Source organism: Gracilinanus agilis, chromosome 4, assembly GCF_016433145.1.
Source record: "Gracilinanus agilis isolate LMUSP501 chromosome 4, AgileGrace, whole genome shotgun sequence".
Classification (NCBI taxonomy): domain Eukaryota; kingdom Metazoa; phylum Chordata; class Mammalia; order Didelphimorphia; family Didelphidae; genus Gracilinanus; species Gracilinanus agilis.
In genome coordinates, this window is record NC_058133.1 from 82,718,641 (window position 1) to 82,732,486 (window position 13,846).

General features: G+C 36.4%; 1 protein-coding gene across 1 annotated transcript in view; it reads left to right on the forward strand.

Annotated features, from left to right (window-relative positions):
• Positions 1 to 13,846, forward strand: part of HMCN1 (hemicentin 1) — a 526,219-nt gene that overhangs the window by 488,263 nt on the left and 24,110 nt on the right. The window contains exons 97-100 of the mRNA XM_044672125.1: positions 547 to 784; positions 11,099 to 11,161; positions 11,974 to 12,093; positions 13,526 to 13,660. Of these exons, the coding sequence (XP_044528060.1) occupies positions 547 to 784; positions 11,099 to 11,161; positions 11,974 to 12,093; positions 13,526 to 13,660 (556 nt within the window). The remainder of the gene's footprint in view (positions 1 to 546; positions 785 to 11,098; positions 11,162 to 11,973; positions 12,094 to 13,525; positions 13,661 to 13,846) is intronic.

Here is a 13,846-nt window from a genome sequence, read left to right on the forward strand (position 1 = left end):
TGGGCCAGCAGCACAGGTGTTTTGATTTGTAAGTCAAAGGTGGGGGGGGGGCTGATACAGGAGGGGAGAGGACCTTTGTGTTTATATTGACTGCTTGCTGATTAGTCAGTTGGCATTTCTTAGCCCATCATTGGAGTGCTCTCTTTCATGAAAGGGAATAAACAAGTGGCTTTTTTTACTTCTAAAATAATATAGTTTGTATTTTATAGTTTTCTTTATAATTTGTAATTTTAGCCTGGAGTACTAAAAGATGAAGCACCTTTCCCAGGGTTATTCAGCCAGTATGTAGAGTAGGCAACATTTGACCCCAAGTATTCTTGACTCAAAGGCCAGTTTAGTATCCCAATACTATGGGTCTAGCAGTGACCTTATCAAATCAAAATAGGTATTTGTGAAAGACTCTCATCATCATCACATATGTTTTAGGATTATGTATTTTTGTATAATAGAGCATTTTTAAGGCTGCTTTTTAGGGGAATCTTCAAAGAGGAAAAAATGCTATGAACTTTTAGTTACTGATGTTCAAATACATATTGTTCATTTTAGGATTACACGGAGGACTACATTCAAACAGGTCCTGGTCAACTCTACGCATACTCTACCCGACTTTTCACTGTTGATGGAGTTAGTGTACCGTATACTTGGAATCACACGATTTCCTATGACCAGACTCTGGGAAAAATGCCATTCTTAGTAGAAACACTTCATGCCTCATCCATTGCATCTGATTACAACCAATTAGAAGAAACTCTGGGTTTTAAAATTCATGCTTCAATATCTAAAGGTAATTCTGGGTAAAGATTCCTATATTAATAACTATTGTATGTCCTTATTAAAAGGGCAAAAAAAATCCCTCGTAATCCATTTTTATAATGTACGGATGTTGAGACAGGATCAACATTCATGTTATATCCTAAAGTTGTAATATGAAACTTTCCACTAAGTATTATTGAGTGATAGAATGGTTGAGGTTGAAAGGGATTTTAGAGATAATCTGGCAGAAATCTTTTCTTTTTACAGTTTAAAAAATATTATTCTTTGGGGAGTATGCCTTGACCTGTTATGTTTTGGAATATGCTTCGATGTGTTCTCATTATTCCTTAATGGACCTTCTCCTTTACTCTTAACACTCTGCCATTACCCATAGGAACCATTTCATTTCTCCTCCAAGCTGGCGTGGTACTCACTCTATCAAACTAAATGATGTCGTAACTTTGTACTTCACTGAAAAGTCTTAGATCATTGGTCATGTTCCTTTCTCTATTCCTCAGAATTTTTAAGTTATCTTCAATTTTTTCTCCTTCCCTTTGGCCACAAAGGGAGAATATGCCTCATTTTAGAGAATTCCTCTGCCTATCGGACCCAGCTAATGAATTCATCCAGCTGCCATCACATCTCTCTGCTTCTATTCCTTACTAAACCTGTTGAAAAATCTGTCCATTCTTTATTCAGCCTTTTGCTAGATATGCTCTTACCTTACCATTCTGCAGAAATTAATTCTTCAAAAGTCACTGATGGCCTTGTGATGGACCAATCGAGGTATGAGGTTATTCCTCTGTCTCTTAAATGACTATTCAACTTCTTCCTAAACCCTTAGCTTGAATATTCTCCGAGATCCAACCTTCCCTTCTTCCTTTACACTCCCTTCCTATGCAATCTCATACATTCCTGAGCCTTTGACTACTCTCTACATTCAGATAACTCCCAAATGAAAATCTCTATCCCTGATCCTTTTTAGAGCTGTGGATCTACCACTTGCCTACAGTACAACTTCACTATGGGGTCTCATGAACACCTCAAACTCAATGTAGTAAAATCCAAGTTTTATCTGTCCCCAACACCTGTTTCTGATTATACTTTCTGTACCATCTCCACTGAACCAATTTCTAATGTTCCAAGACTTGGTGGTATCTTTTATCATTTTCTCTTTCTCCACTTTTATAGCTAATCATTTACCAAATCTTCCAAGTTTCAACTCTGTAACATCTCTCCAATCTGCTCCATTCTCTTTCTCTCTACTGCCCACACCCTTGTACTTGCCTTTTCTACTAACCATTTGTAATATTATAGTAACCTCTCAACAAGTCTTCCCACTAAGATAATTTAACTTAAAACTAGGAAGGATGAGAGTCAGGCCTAGAGACAGGAGGTCCTAGGTTCAAACCCAGCCTCAGCCACTTCCCAGCTGTGTGACCCTGGGCAAGTCACTTGACCCCCATTGCCCACCCTTACCACTCTTCCATCTATGAGACAATACACCGAAGTACAAGGGTTTAAAAAAAAAACTAGGAAGGATTTTAGAGGTCATATATTCCAATTCCTTTTCATTTTCTAAAACAGGCAAAGGAAACACAACAGAGGGACTCAAAACTAAGTCTTCTGAATCCAGATCTTTTCACTATACCAAACTGCATACATTCTGTGAATCTATCAATTTACCTCACATTAATAAATCAATATTACAAGTAGTGGAATTACACAATAGAATTCTCAGTGGGAAGAGGAAAGTATGTGCTTTGGACTCAAATAAAAACTGATCAGAATTTGAGAAGAGAGATATTAGAGATAACTTAGAATAAATTACAAACTTGATAATTATAACCATAAATATGAATAGATTAAATCCTGCAATAAATAAAACCCTATAAGTTTATGCATACAAGAAATATATTTGAAAGATACATTGAATAGATAAGGGTACAACATAAAATCGATTATGCTTAAAATTACCATAGACTGTGAAAAATAATGATAAAAACACGTGTCAAATGTAATAGTGATCAATTTATTTAGAAAAGGTAGGTGAATTACAAAAAGGTATTGATAGTAATAAGATACTTCAATATTCCTTTCTCAGAAATAGATAAACCCAAAAGAAAAATTAACAAGGAAAATACAGAGTGGAATGAGTTTTAATAAAGATAACGTGTGAAAAGATCATTAGGACTAGAGTTAAAAAATATCAATTCAAAATTTCACCCTTAACCCTGTCTGTATAACCTTGGGCAAGTCATTAAACTACTTGGGTCTCAGTTTTCCAATATATAAAATAAAGAGGTTGGACTAGGATGGCCTCTGTGTTCTCTTTCTCACTCTGAAAGCTATGAATTGGCTCAACCATTCTAAAAATCAAATTTAGAAAAAAAATGTGATTAAAATGTCTATGCATTTGATCTAGAAATCCTACTCTTAGGCATACATCCTTTCTCCTACCCACTCCACAAAAAGATCAAAGACAAAAATGTTCAATACACTCTTTTCTGAGCCTATGAGTTACTGAATAAATTAATTTTATCTGACCTATGGTAACTTCTAAAATTGTACTATTAAGAAATACACATTTTCAGTATTTCTTACCATGTTTATATAAATTGATCATATGCGAGTGCAGAAAAGAAACATAAGTAAATGTGAAAACCTAAATATGATTAAAACATTGCTTACAAACCCCAATGCAACAAAAATAGAAATGAATTAAGGAAATGTGATCAAAAGATTCTGACCTAAGTGGAGACTTAATAAAGACATATTAGTGCGTGAATCAGATAGTTATAAATATGTTAAAAATCATTACAAAAATAAGATAAAATATCAAAACTTGTGGAACATAGTTAAAGCAGTCCTCTTGGGAAATTAATTTCTCTGAAAATCAACCTATGAAATAGAGAAAGAGAATTAATCATCTGAACATATAACTAAAAAGACTTTTTAAAAAAATAGCCACTCTAAAACAAGTACAGAAGATAAAAATTTGAAAATTAGAGAGACAAAAGATAAATATCTAGTATGAACATAATTGTTTGCATGTAGTCTGACCCATTATAATGGGGAGTTCTTGCCTTTTTTTGTTCCCAACATTTAGAACAATGCCATTTGATAAATGATCATTGACGTTGGCTACCATGGTCAAGAAAAAGAAAATCATTTTATAAAATAAAAAATAATTAAGTTGAACTTACAACAGAGAAGTAAAAAAGAACTTCCAAAAAGTACTATATAGTTATATATCAACAAAACTGAGAATCGAAAGGAAATTGAAAAAAATCAACAAAAATATAAAAAGACTTGACTAACAAAATGAGAAATTTAAAAAATAAATTCCAATGTCAGAATAAGAAATCAAGCAAGCCATAAATTGCTTTTAATCTTTTTAAAAAATGTGTTGATGTCTTCTGATTTTATATCATCTTCAAATCCAAAATATATGTTTGCATAAACTGATTTAGAGAAAAACAATCAGAATTGAAAAAGCAATTAAATTGTACTTCTCTTTGTTCATCATATATACCATTAGCATTCCTCCTCCATATTACTCAAGCTGTTTTTCTTCCTTCCTGGGATTTTTCTCTTTTCCCCCATTTACCTGCTGAATTCCTTCTTATCTTTTAAATGCAAATTAAAACTACCTCTTCCAGGAAGCTTTCCCTGATTCCCCTATTACTAAATCTCTTCCTCAGTCCTTACAAAAGTCTCTATTTTACATCTCTTTAATCTACTTATCATGCAAGGTTGGGTATTCTGTTTGCATTTTATGTTCCTCATTTATTGTTGGCTTGATGACTGCAGAGACTGCAGAGACTGACTATATTTTATCGAAATTTTTATTCTACCCCAGCAACTAATATAGCACTCTACAGTAGTCACTTATGTTAGTTAGAATACATGAATGAGCCCATTAGGCTTTCTCTAAGATATTTGGTTTAATAGAATGCTTCCCACTATAATCTGGTAGTTTCATTATAGCATTCACCGATACATAGTGGGTGAGTGAGACAAGCAAACTGTAATACCTTTTTCTGAAACCCTTAAAGAGGAAAAAAATGAGTTATTTTGATTTGGCAAATTAACATTTGCCAAAGGGAACATATGTTTCAGAATCTGTGCAAAATAGCATAAAGTTATATTTTAGACATAATTGGCCAAATTCTGGACAAATCACCAATATTGAAGGAGCAAAAATCAGCAGATTCAAAAGTCCTTCCTTGTTCCTGGAATTGTTTACAATAATTTTTTTAGACTACTTTCCCTTTGCAAATGTAGTCCATTGTAATTCAGCTGTGTTCTTTTATGCCATGTGGTACTTCAGTGTTTTTCTCTCTGGGGGTTTCCTTTTCAATTAGAAGAAGCACACCAATTAGCTTTCCATATTTCTGTGGGATTCTGAAATTTCATCAACTATTCCATGATGTTATTTTATAGATAGTAAATGTTTACATGATTTGCAGCTTTGAGCTATGAGCCCACAAGTTAAAGTGATCCACATTTTCCTTGTTTGGTTATGCTCTTACTGCTTCAAAATGCATCCCAGCAGATATCACTCAGCATAGTTGACACGCACAGATCCTTGGGAGGTAAACTGGCAAAGGAATTTGCCTCATTTGTTCAAATCTTCATTCACTGTGCACATGCCTGTTTTCTTCTTGAAAGTGGTTGGCAGAATTGGTTTTCTAAGGGTTCAAAGTAAGAACAATGTGGGAAAGTGAATCTTTAACAGTGGAGACTCATCATGGTCTCAAAGTGGTTTTAGTCAAGTTTAGTCTAAAAAGGGAAGGATATTCTTGAAATAAGGCCCTAACTCAATGTTTTCTTCTGCTCCGACCATGCAGTTCAGTCTCTTAGTTGCTTTCAAATTTACCCAAACTTCTACCCCACTTATGCACTATCTATACTCTCTCCAAAAAGGTTTTGTAGTATTTGCTCAGAGATAACACAGTTAGCTTACAATGAAACTGTTTTTCTTTGCCATTTTTCTGTGATCATCTCTACCCCAATGTCCTTGCTCTGTAAAAAAAAAATTTTTAAATCACAGCCTCTCTTGAAGTCATCTCTGTCAAAAATCACTGCTTTTGAAGGGGAAAGTAAGATCATGAATCATGTAACCATGTTAACTTTTCTAAAAAATAAATATTGTTAAATGTTAAAAAAAATCACTGCTTTTGTTACAATTTGGGAAGTAACCAAAATCATGTAATAACATGACAACCATAACTTGTCTCTCTGGCTCATTACCTAAACTGAAACATGGCCCAAGAAATGAATTTCCTTCCATCTTAATCCTTTGTCTTTCTTATCTGACTGGGGAGAGTGAGGCACAAACTAGAAATTAGAAAAGGCATATTGTTTCCTTACTCACTTTCCAATCCAGTTTCTCTTTTTTTAGCGTCTTGGGGTTCCAATTGGGTAAATCATTTTTATACCTAATGGGGAAAGTTAATTGTGTCTCTGCTTTCTGCTAAAAGTTTCAAGCCATTTGACTAGCTACAAATCAAAATAACTTTTTGTGATCATAAATTTAGTCATCTATTTCCCAAAAATATATGCAAGCCAGACATATTTTAACAGCTTCCTTCCATTCTTTCATTCAATAAACACTTATGTCCTGTGTGAATCTATGAACAAAGTGCTATCCCAGTAGTGTTAGATCATCACTGGAGAAGAGGAAAGATTGAAAGTTTAACTAGGTTAGCCCTTGACTATTTACAACGATCTCTTTTTAAAAATAAGCAAAGTTCTACATCCCCAAGAAAGCAAGATGGTATAACATAAGAACACTGTTCTTGGAATAAGGACCAGTGAGTCCTGGCTCCAACTTTTGCTGGCTGGTTGATGTTAGTTAAACCACATAACTCTCTAGCTTTAGTTTCCTCATTGGCAAAATAGGAATAATAGAGATTAAAATACCTTCCTCAAGGAGTTCATGTGAAATGCTTTATAAGACTTTGAAATTCTATAGAAATGTGAGATATTACTAAAGGGGGAACCAATGAGAACCCTTAAAAGAGGCTCAATATATGTCAAGTATTCGTCTAAATGGAAGTGAAATACATTCTCTTTTCTTTGGAACCATTTTTTAAAAATATTAATTGACAAATCTATGCTAAGTGAGTTCTTAATATATATTGCTGAAGACCATAATGATTTGAAAAATTATAATCCTAACCCAACACAAATGCATTGATGCCTAACTTATTCTTAAAGAAAAATAATACCTTCTGATCTCTCTCTGCTCCAACCCATCCTCCATATCGCTGTCAAAATTATTTTCCTCAAGGGTAGATCTGACCATGTCACCCTCCTTCCCTCTCTATATACTCAGATTCCAAAGGCTTTCTGTTACTTCATTTAGCAAATATAAATCCTCTGGCGAGATTTTTAAAACCCTTCACAGTCTGACCCCTTCCTACCTGTTCAGTCTTCTTGAAATTTACTCTCCTCATCTGATATGATCTAAGAAGACTGATGACCATTTGGCATTTCTCTCCCAAGACACTCCATTGCCAGGTTCCATATTTTTCCTAGCTATCCTCATTCTGCAAATGGTCTCCTTCCTCCCCTCTGTCTCCTGGATTCCCTGGCTTGTTTTAAGACTTCTCAAATTCTACTTTGTTCTAAATGCCTCTCTTGATCTCAGCACATACTGGTAGTGCCTTCCTTCTGTGTTTACCTTCCATTTACTCTTATAGCTTATAAGTGGGCAACTAGGTAGAATAGATAGAATGCCTAGCCTGGAATCAGGAAGACCTGAATTCAAATCCGGCCTCAGACTCTTAATAGCTGTGAGACTCTGGGCAAGTCACTTAACGCAGTGTTCTCATCTGTAAAATGAGATGGAGAAGGACATGGCAAACTATTCCAGTATCTTTGCCAAGAAAACCCCAAATGATCACAAAGAGTTGGATACCACTGAAAAGGCTTAACAACACAAAAAAAAATATCCTATATGTACTTTTTTAGTTATGGTAGCTCTCCCATTAAAATATAAGCTTCTTTGAAGTCAGAGATTAAGTATTTCTTTGTATCCTCACTGCTTAGTGCTTCAAAGCACTTCAGTCAATCAGTAAACATTTAAGTGCCTTCTAGGTGCCAGGTACTGTGCCAAGACCTGGTACTACAAAAAAGGCAGTCCCTGCCCTCAAGGAGCTCACTATCTAATGGGAGAGACAACATGCAATACAAAGCAAGTTATATACAGGATAAATGGGAGTAACTAATAGAAGGTAGGTAATGAAATTAAGAGAGATTCCCACCTATAACCTTTCCTGATTCTCTCTGTTATTAGGGTTTTCTCTCTTATTTATTTTTATGTGTGCTGGTTGTAGTCTTCAGTACAATGAAAGTTCCTTAAAGGCAGGGAGTGTTCCAGGGACTATTGCATGTTTGTCTTTGTAGCACTAGTGCTTGGCAGGGTGGCTTGCATTAATAAACACCTAGTAAATATCTGTGGAAACATAACTGGATTCACTCATCTGTTATACTACTTAACCTTTTTTGTCAGAACATTTTTATTGTTTCTAATCTAAATCTCTATGGCTACAAGTTGTGCTTTTCTTGTCAAAATTTTCCTGCTGTAACTAACAAAACTCTTCTGTTATTGTATTCTGTTGTGAGATTAGATCACATAGCCAGCCCATCAATCAATCAACTAACAACCATTCATTAAGCACCTACTATGTGCCCAGTACAATAATAGTCACTGGGGGAGACAAAACAAAAATGAAACAGAGAATGTTAGAGATGGAAAGGTCCTAAGGAGCCAACTGGTCCAACCCATACATCAAGGCAATCCTTACTGTAGTATACTTGACAAGTTGTCATCCAGACCCTCCTTGAAGACTTTCAAGGAGACAGATATCACCACCTCTAAAGGCAGAACTTTCCATTTCGTCCTTGTTGTTCATTTGTTTCAGTCATGTCTGACTCTATTTAGGGATTTCTTGGCAAAGAAATTGGACTGGTTTGCATTTCCACTTTGGGACTGCTTTAATTGCTAGGAATTTTTTTCCTGACATAAAAAGTAATTTGGCATCTTTGTAAGTTCTACCCATTGCTCTTAGTTTGGTCTACTGAAGCCAAACAGAACAAATTTAGTCCCTTCAAATACGAGAACACAGCTATCCTGTATCATCCCACACCCAAGTGCTCTTTTCTCCAGGGAAAATATGCTTCCTTCCTTCAACCAGTTCTCCTGTGTCATGAACTCAAAGCCCTTTAGCATCTTGGTTGCCTCTTCTGCCCATTCTCCATTTTATCAATGTCCAGCAGAAAGAACTGAATATAGTATAAAATAAGGTCTGTAACAGGGCAAAGTATAGTGGACTTATCACTTCCCTGGTCCTGGAAGCATATGCCTCTCCTGCTGTATGCCATGTCATAATGCTGACTCAATATATTGAGCTTTCAATCTATTAAAATCCCCAACTGTTGGGCAGCTGGGTAGCTCAGTGGATTGAGAGTCAGGCTTAGAAACAGGAGGTTCAAATCCGGCCTCAAACACTTCCCAGCTGTGTGACCCTGGGCAAGTCACTTGACCCCCATTGCCCACCCTTACCACTCTTCCACCTAGGAGCTTATACACAGAAGTTAAGGGTTTAAAAAAATAAAAAAATAAAAAAAATAAATCCTCAACTGTTTAAGAACAACTGCCATCAGGGTCAACTAAGTGGATTGAGGGGCAATTCCATAGATAGGAGGTCTTGGGTTCAAATGTGACCTCAGATATTTCCTAGACAAGTCACCTAACCCCCACTGTCTAGCCTTTACCATTCTTTTGCCTTGGAACCAAAACTTAGTATTCATTCTAAGATGGAAGAGTTAGAAAAAAAAAAAAAAGAATGACTGTTACCCATGACTCCTTCATCATTTGTGGAATTGATATACCCAAGTGTAAGACATTATATTTATTCCTACTGAATTTCATCCTATTAGATACAGCCCAATTCTTTAAACTTTCATTTTTTAATTTTGAGTTCCAAATTCTCTCCTTCTCTCACACCTTGTCATCACCTCTTGAGAAGGCAATATGTGATACCCACTTTATATGTGAAATTATGCAAAACCTATTTCCATAATAGCCTGTTGAAAAACAAAGAAAATGAAAAATATATTCATCCCAATGTTCTAAGCCTGTCAATATCCTTTTGGAAACTTACTTTGACAGCCAATGTGTTAGCCATCTCAGATTTTGTGTTATCTATAAATCTAATGAATATATCCTTTTCCATAATTTTTTAAACTTTACCTTCTATCTTAGAATTGATACTAAGTGTCTGTTCCAAGCAGAAGAGGGATAGGGGCTACACAGTTTGGGAGAAGTGACTTACCCATGGTTACACAGCTAGGAAATATCCAAGGCCAGATTTGAAACCAGGACCTCTCATCTCCAGGCCTGGCTCTCTATCCACTAAGTCACCCAGGTAGACCTCCCTTTTCCGTATTTTTAATAAAAATGTCAAACATAGGGCCAAATAGAGACCTACGGGGTACTTCACTGAGGACCTTCTGTCATATCGTTCTCAAGAGCTTAAGCCAAATAAGGAAATCTACTTTATCCAATGAAGATTATCTCAAAATGTATTCCAGGCAAGGGCATACCCTTTCTTTTTTCTCATTATTAAATTTAACAATTTACATATTTCTTGATATAACTGTTATAAATACATCTGGGGAAGAAGGCAATTGGGATTTGGCATAGTTTGATTGAAGCAAAAAAGTCCCTGACTTCACAAAGCTTACAATTGATTTCCCCCATTACTAGTCATTCAGTCACTAAATATGCAGCATAAACGGGGGAAAGCATTAGATTTAAAATCATAGTACTTGAGTTCAAATCTTGACATTTGTTCATCTGCAAATCAAAATATCTGGACACAGTATTCTCTAACCAACATTATGTGTTTCTATGAAAGTGAAATTTTGTATTTTACACCAAACTTCTTAAGGTTGCCTGACAAAAATTACTCCTATTAGAAGGAAAGTTGTGAGTAATGTTTTCAAGGGTAATGAGGACTTTGTTCTGTGGTCAATCTGGCATGTCAACAGTCATTTGATTGTTTTAGAGTTCTCCCTGAACAACATTTTTAAAGTTTTCCTTTGACTTCATGTAAACAAATTAAAGAGAAATCTGCAGCTGGTGACAACATGTCAACAACCTCTGGATTAGAGTTCATACGGTACTTAGATTAAAAACAGGAAAATTTTCCGCTGTTAACGTGTTTTCAAATATTGTGTGGCAACAGTATTACAGTGTAGGTTATGTTGCAAAAAAAATGAGGTGTTTATGCTTTTGTCCACCAATAAATTTTGGTTTCTTCCATGATAGGAGACAGGAGCAATCAGTGCCCTTCTGGATTTGTCCTAGACTCAGCTGGACCCTTCTGTGCTGGTAAGTGAAAGAACAAGTATAAATCTGTCTAGTATCCAGGACTGGCTTCCAAGGACACAACTGCAGTGTTTACATAGAAAACACTCTGGATGGGGTAGCGCGAGTTGTCACATTTGTGATAGCAAGAGCTTAGCCACCTACTTACCCAGCCTCAGAGTTGCTCAACACGACAAAGAAGACAATGGGAATGAGGCTAAGAGCCAAGCCACCCCACCTGCCCAAGGATGAGGAAACCACAGGCAACCGCAACCACAGAAAAGAACTTCCAGGCATCTGGAGAACAGGCTCTTGGAGAATAGAAGCTTTGATGCAGTGCATTTTTTTTTCCATTGAATGCTTGCTGTAGATTTTAGACAGTTGAACCTGTAAGTGGGAGAGCTATGAAAAGCATTTTGGGAGTCTGAGTCGGGAGGAGGCTTATTTTTCATTAAGTGCTTCTAGTATTTATATTTTAAGATGATATCAATCCCTTTTGACATTGTATACTTCCTTTATAAGCAAGAATGACTGTGGCTCACTACTTGAACAAATCTGTGACACAAAAGCCCATAAAGGCACATTTTTTTAGTTTTTTTTTTTAAACCCTTAACTTCTGTGTATTGACTTATAGGTGGAAGAGTGGTAAGGGTAGGCAATGGGGGTCAAGTGACTTGCCCAGGGTCACACAGCTGGGAAGTGTCTGAGGCCGGATTTGAACCTAGGACTTCTGGTCTCTAGGCCTGGCTCTCAATTCACTGAGCTACCCAGCTGCCCAAAGGCACATTTTTTTAAATGACATTTACATGTGTTTTTCTCTCTCTTTTTTTTTTCAGATGAAGATGAATGTGCAGCTCGAAACCCCTGTTCTCATAGCTGTCATAATGCTATGGGGACTTACTATTGTTCCTGCCCCAAAGGTCTCACTATTGCTGCTGATGGAAGAACTTGTCAAGGTAGTGACAAAAACTTCAATTATTAAGGACATTCTGACGATGACAGAGATTTGACTCGAAGCCACCAAAAAGAATAAATATTCCAGGCTTAGCTTCTCCTCAGCCTCCATCTGGTTTACCCCAAATTGGTGATAATAGTTTATGTTAATTTTTATTTAAAAAATTCTTAGAATTAAATTAATTAAATTTTTAAATTTTTAAAAATTCTTAGAATCAATAAGAAGTATTCCAAGGCAGAAGAGGGGTAAGGGCTAGGCAACTGGGGTGAAGTGACTTGTCCAGGGACACATAGCTAGGAAGCATCTGAAGCCACATATGAACCCAGGAGTTTCTATCTTTAGGTCTGGTTGTCTCTCCACTGAGCCACATAGCTTATGTTTATTAACCACTTCAAGTTTGGCAAAGCATTATTTTAAGTGACCAGCCTATGAGGGCAGTGGGAGAGAGTAGTAGAGTAGGTTTCAAATCAGAGGGCATGGGTTAGACAAGATAACTTGAAAGTCTTGGTGCAGTATAATAATTTAGTAACCTTTAATGAGCTTAAAATAGTATAAAGACTTTTTGGGACACCTCATCTAGGCATATACCTAAGCTATACCACTTACTACCTGTGTGAGCTTGAATAAATCACTTATACTTTCCAAGCCTCAGTTTCTTCATCTATAAAAGAAGGAGGTTGAACAGAATAACCCTTTAAAGCTCTAAATCCATGATGCTACAATATCTTTTTTTTTTTTTTTTGGAGCAGATCAAAACTCATTTCTTCCAGGATTTGAGGAAATGAAAGGGAATATTGATTCCTGCACTGCCTCAGGCTTCCTTCCCCTTGGAAATGTGGCTCTTGGAATAGCTCTTTAGTAACTGCCATCTTACATAGCCTTAGAGGCAGCACAGTTAAAAATAAAGTCCTGGGCTTGAAGAAAGGAGGACTGAGGTTCTGATCCCACCTCTGACACTAGCTTTGTGACCATCGATGAGAAGCTTAACCTTAAAACCTCAAATCTTAGGCCCCTAGATAGAGTGTTAGGTGGCCTCTCAGGTTTGTTCTAACTCTAGAAGCCTATGAATTGCATTAATGGCAAACTGTGTCCACCAGTTTAAAAGAGCAACAAAAAACGTCTCTGCTCCAAAACACAAAGAATCTGGTTTGATGACTGAATGCAAAAGGAAAGGAAAGAAGGCTTTACTCTACTTTGGCGTAGACAGGCACTTTCTAGATTCAAAAAAGGAGAAATTACTTTTTCTATTCCCCCTCTCTGCTTCTGGCCCACCAACCGCTGACCAAAGTAAGAAAAAAAAATACTTGTTTTCCTATTGGAAAGATTATTCTTAAAAGAAGTCTAGTTAATTAGTCTCAAGTCTCTCAGGTTGAATATATTTTCTCAGCTTAAGTATTCAACTCACCCCAATCAACTGAATCGCTTTATTGTAGATATTGATGAATGTGCCCTGGGTGGATACAGCTGCCACGCGGGTCAGGACTGTGACAATACCATTGGCTCCTATCGATGTGTGGTCAGATGTGGAACTGGCTTTAGGAGAACAACTGATGGACTCAGTTGTCAAGGTATGTCTGAGAATGGAGACCGTTTTGTTCAGTGCATGTTACACTGAGAAACAAAACCATTTATGCCTTTTACCTCCCATCAAAGAAACCATCTCTAAATGCCTTGTATTAGATAGGACTGTCCTCTTCTAATTTTAATGCACCCATGATTCCATAAATTCTCTTTGTATAAGTAAGCTATACCAA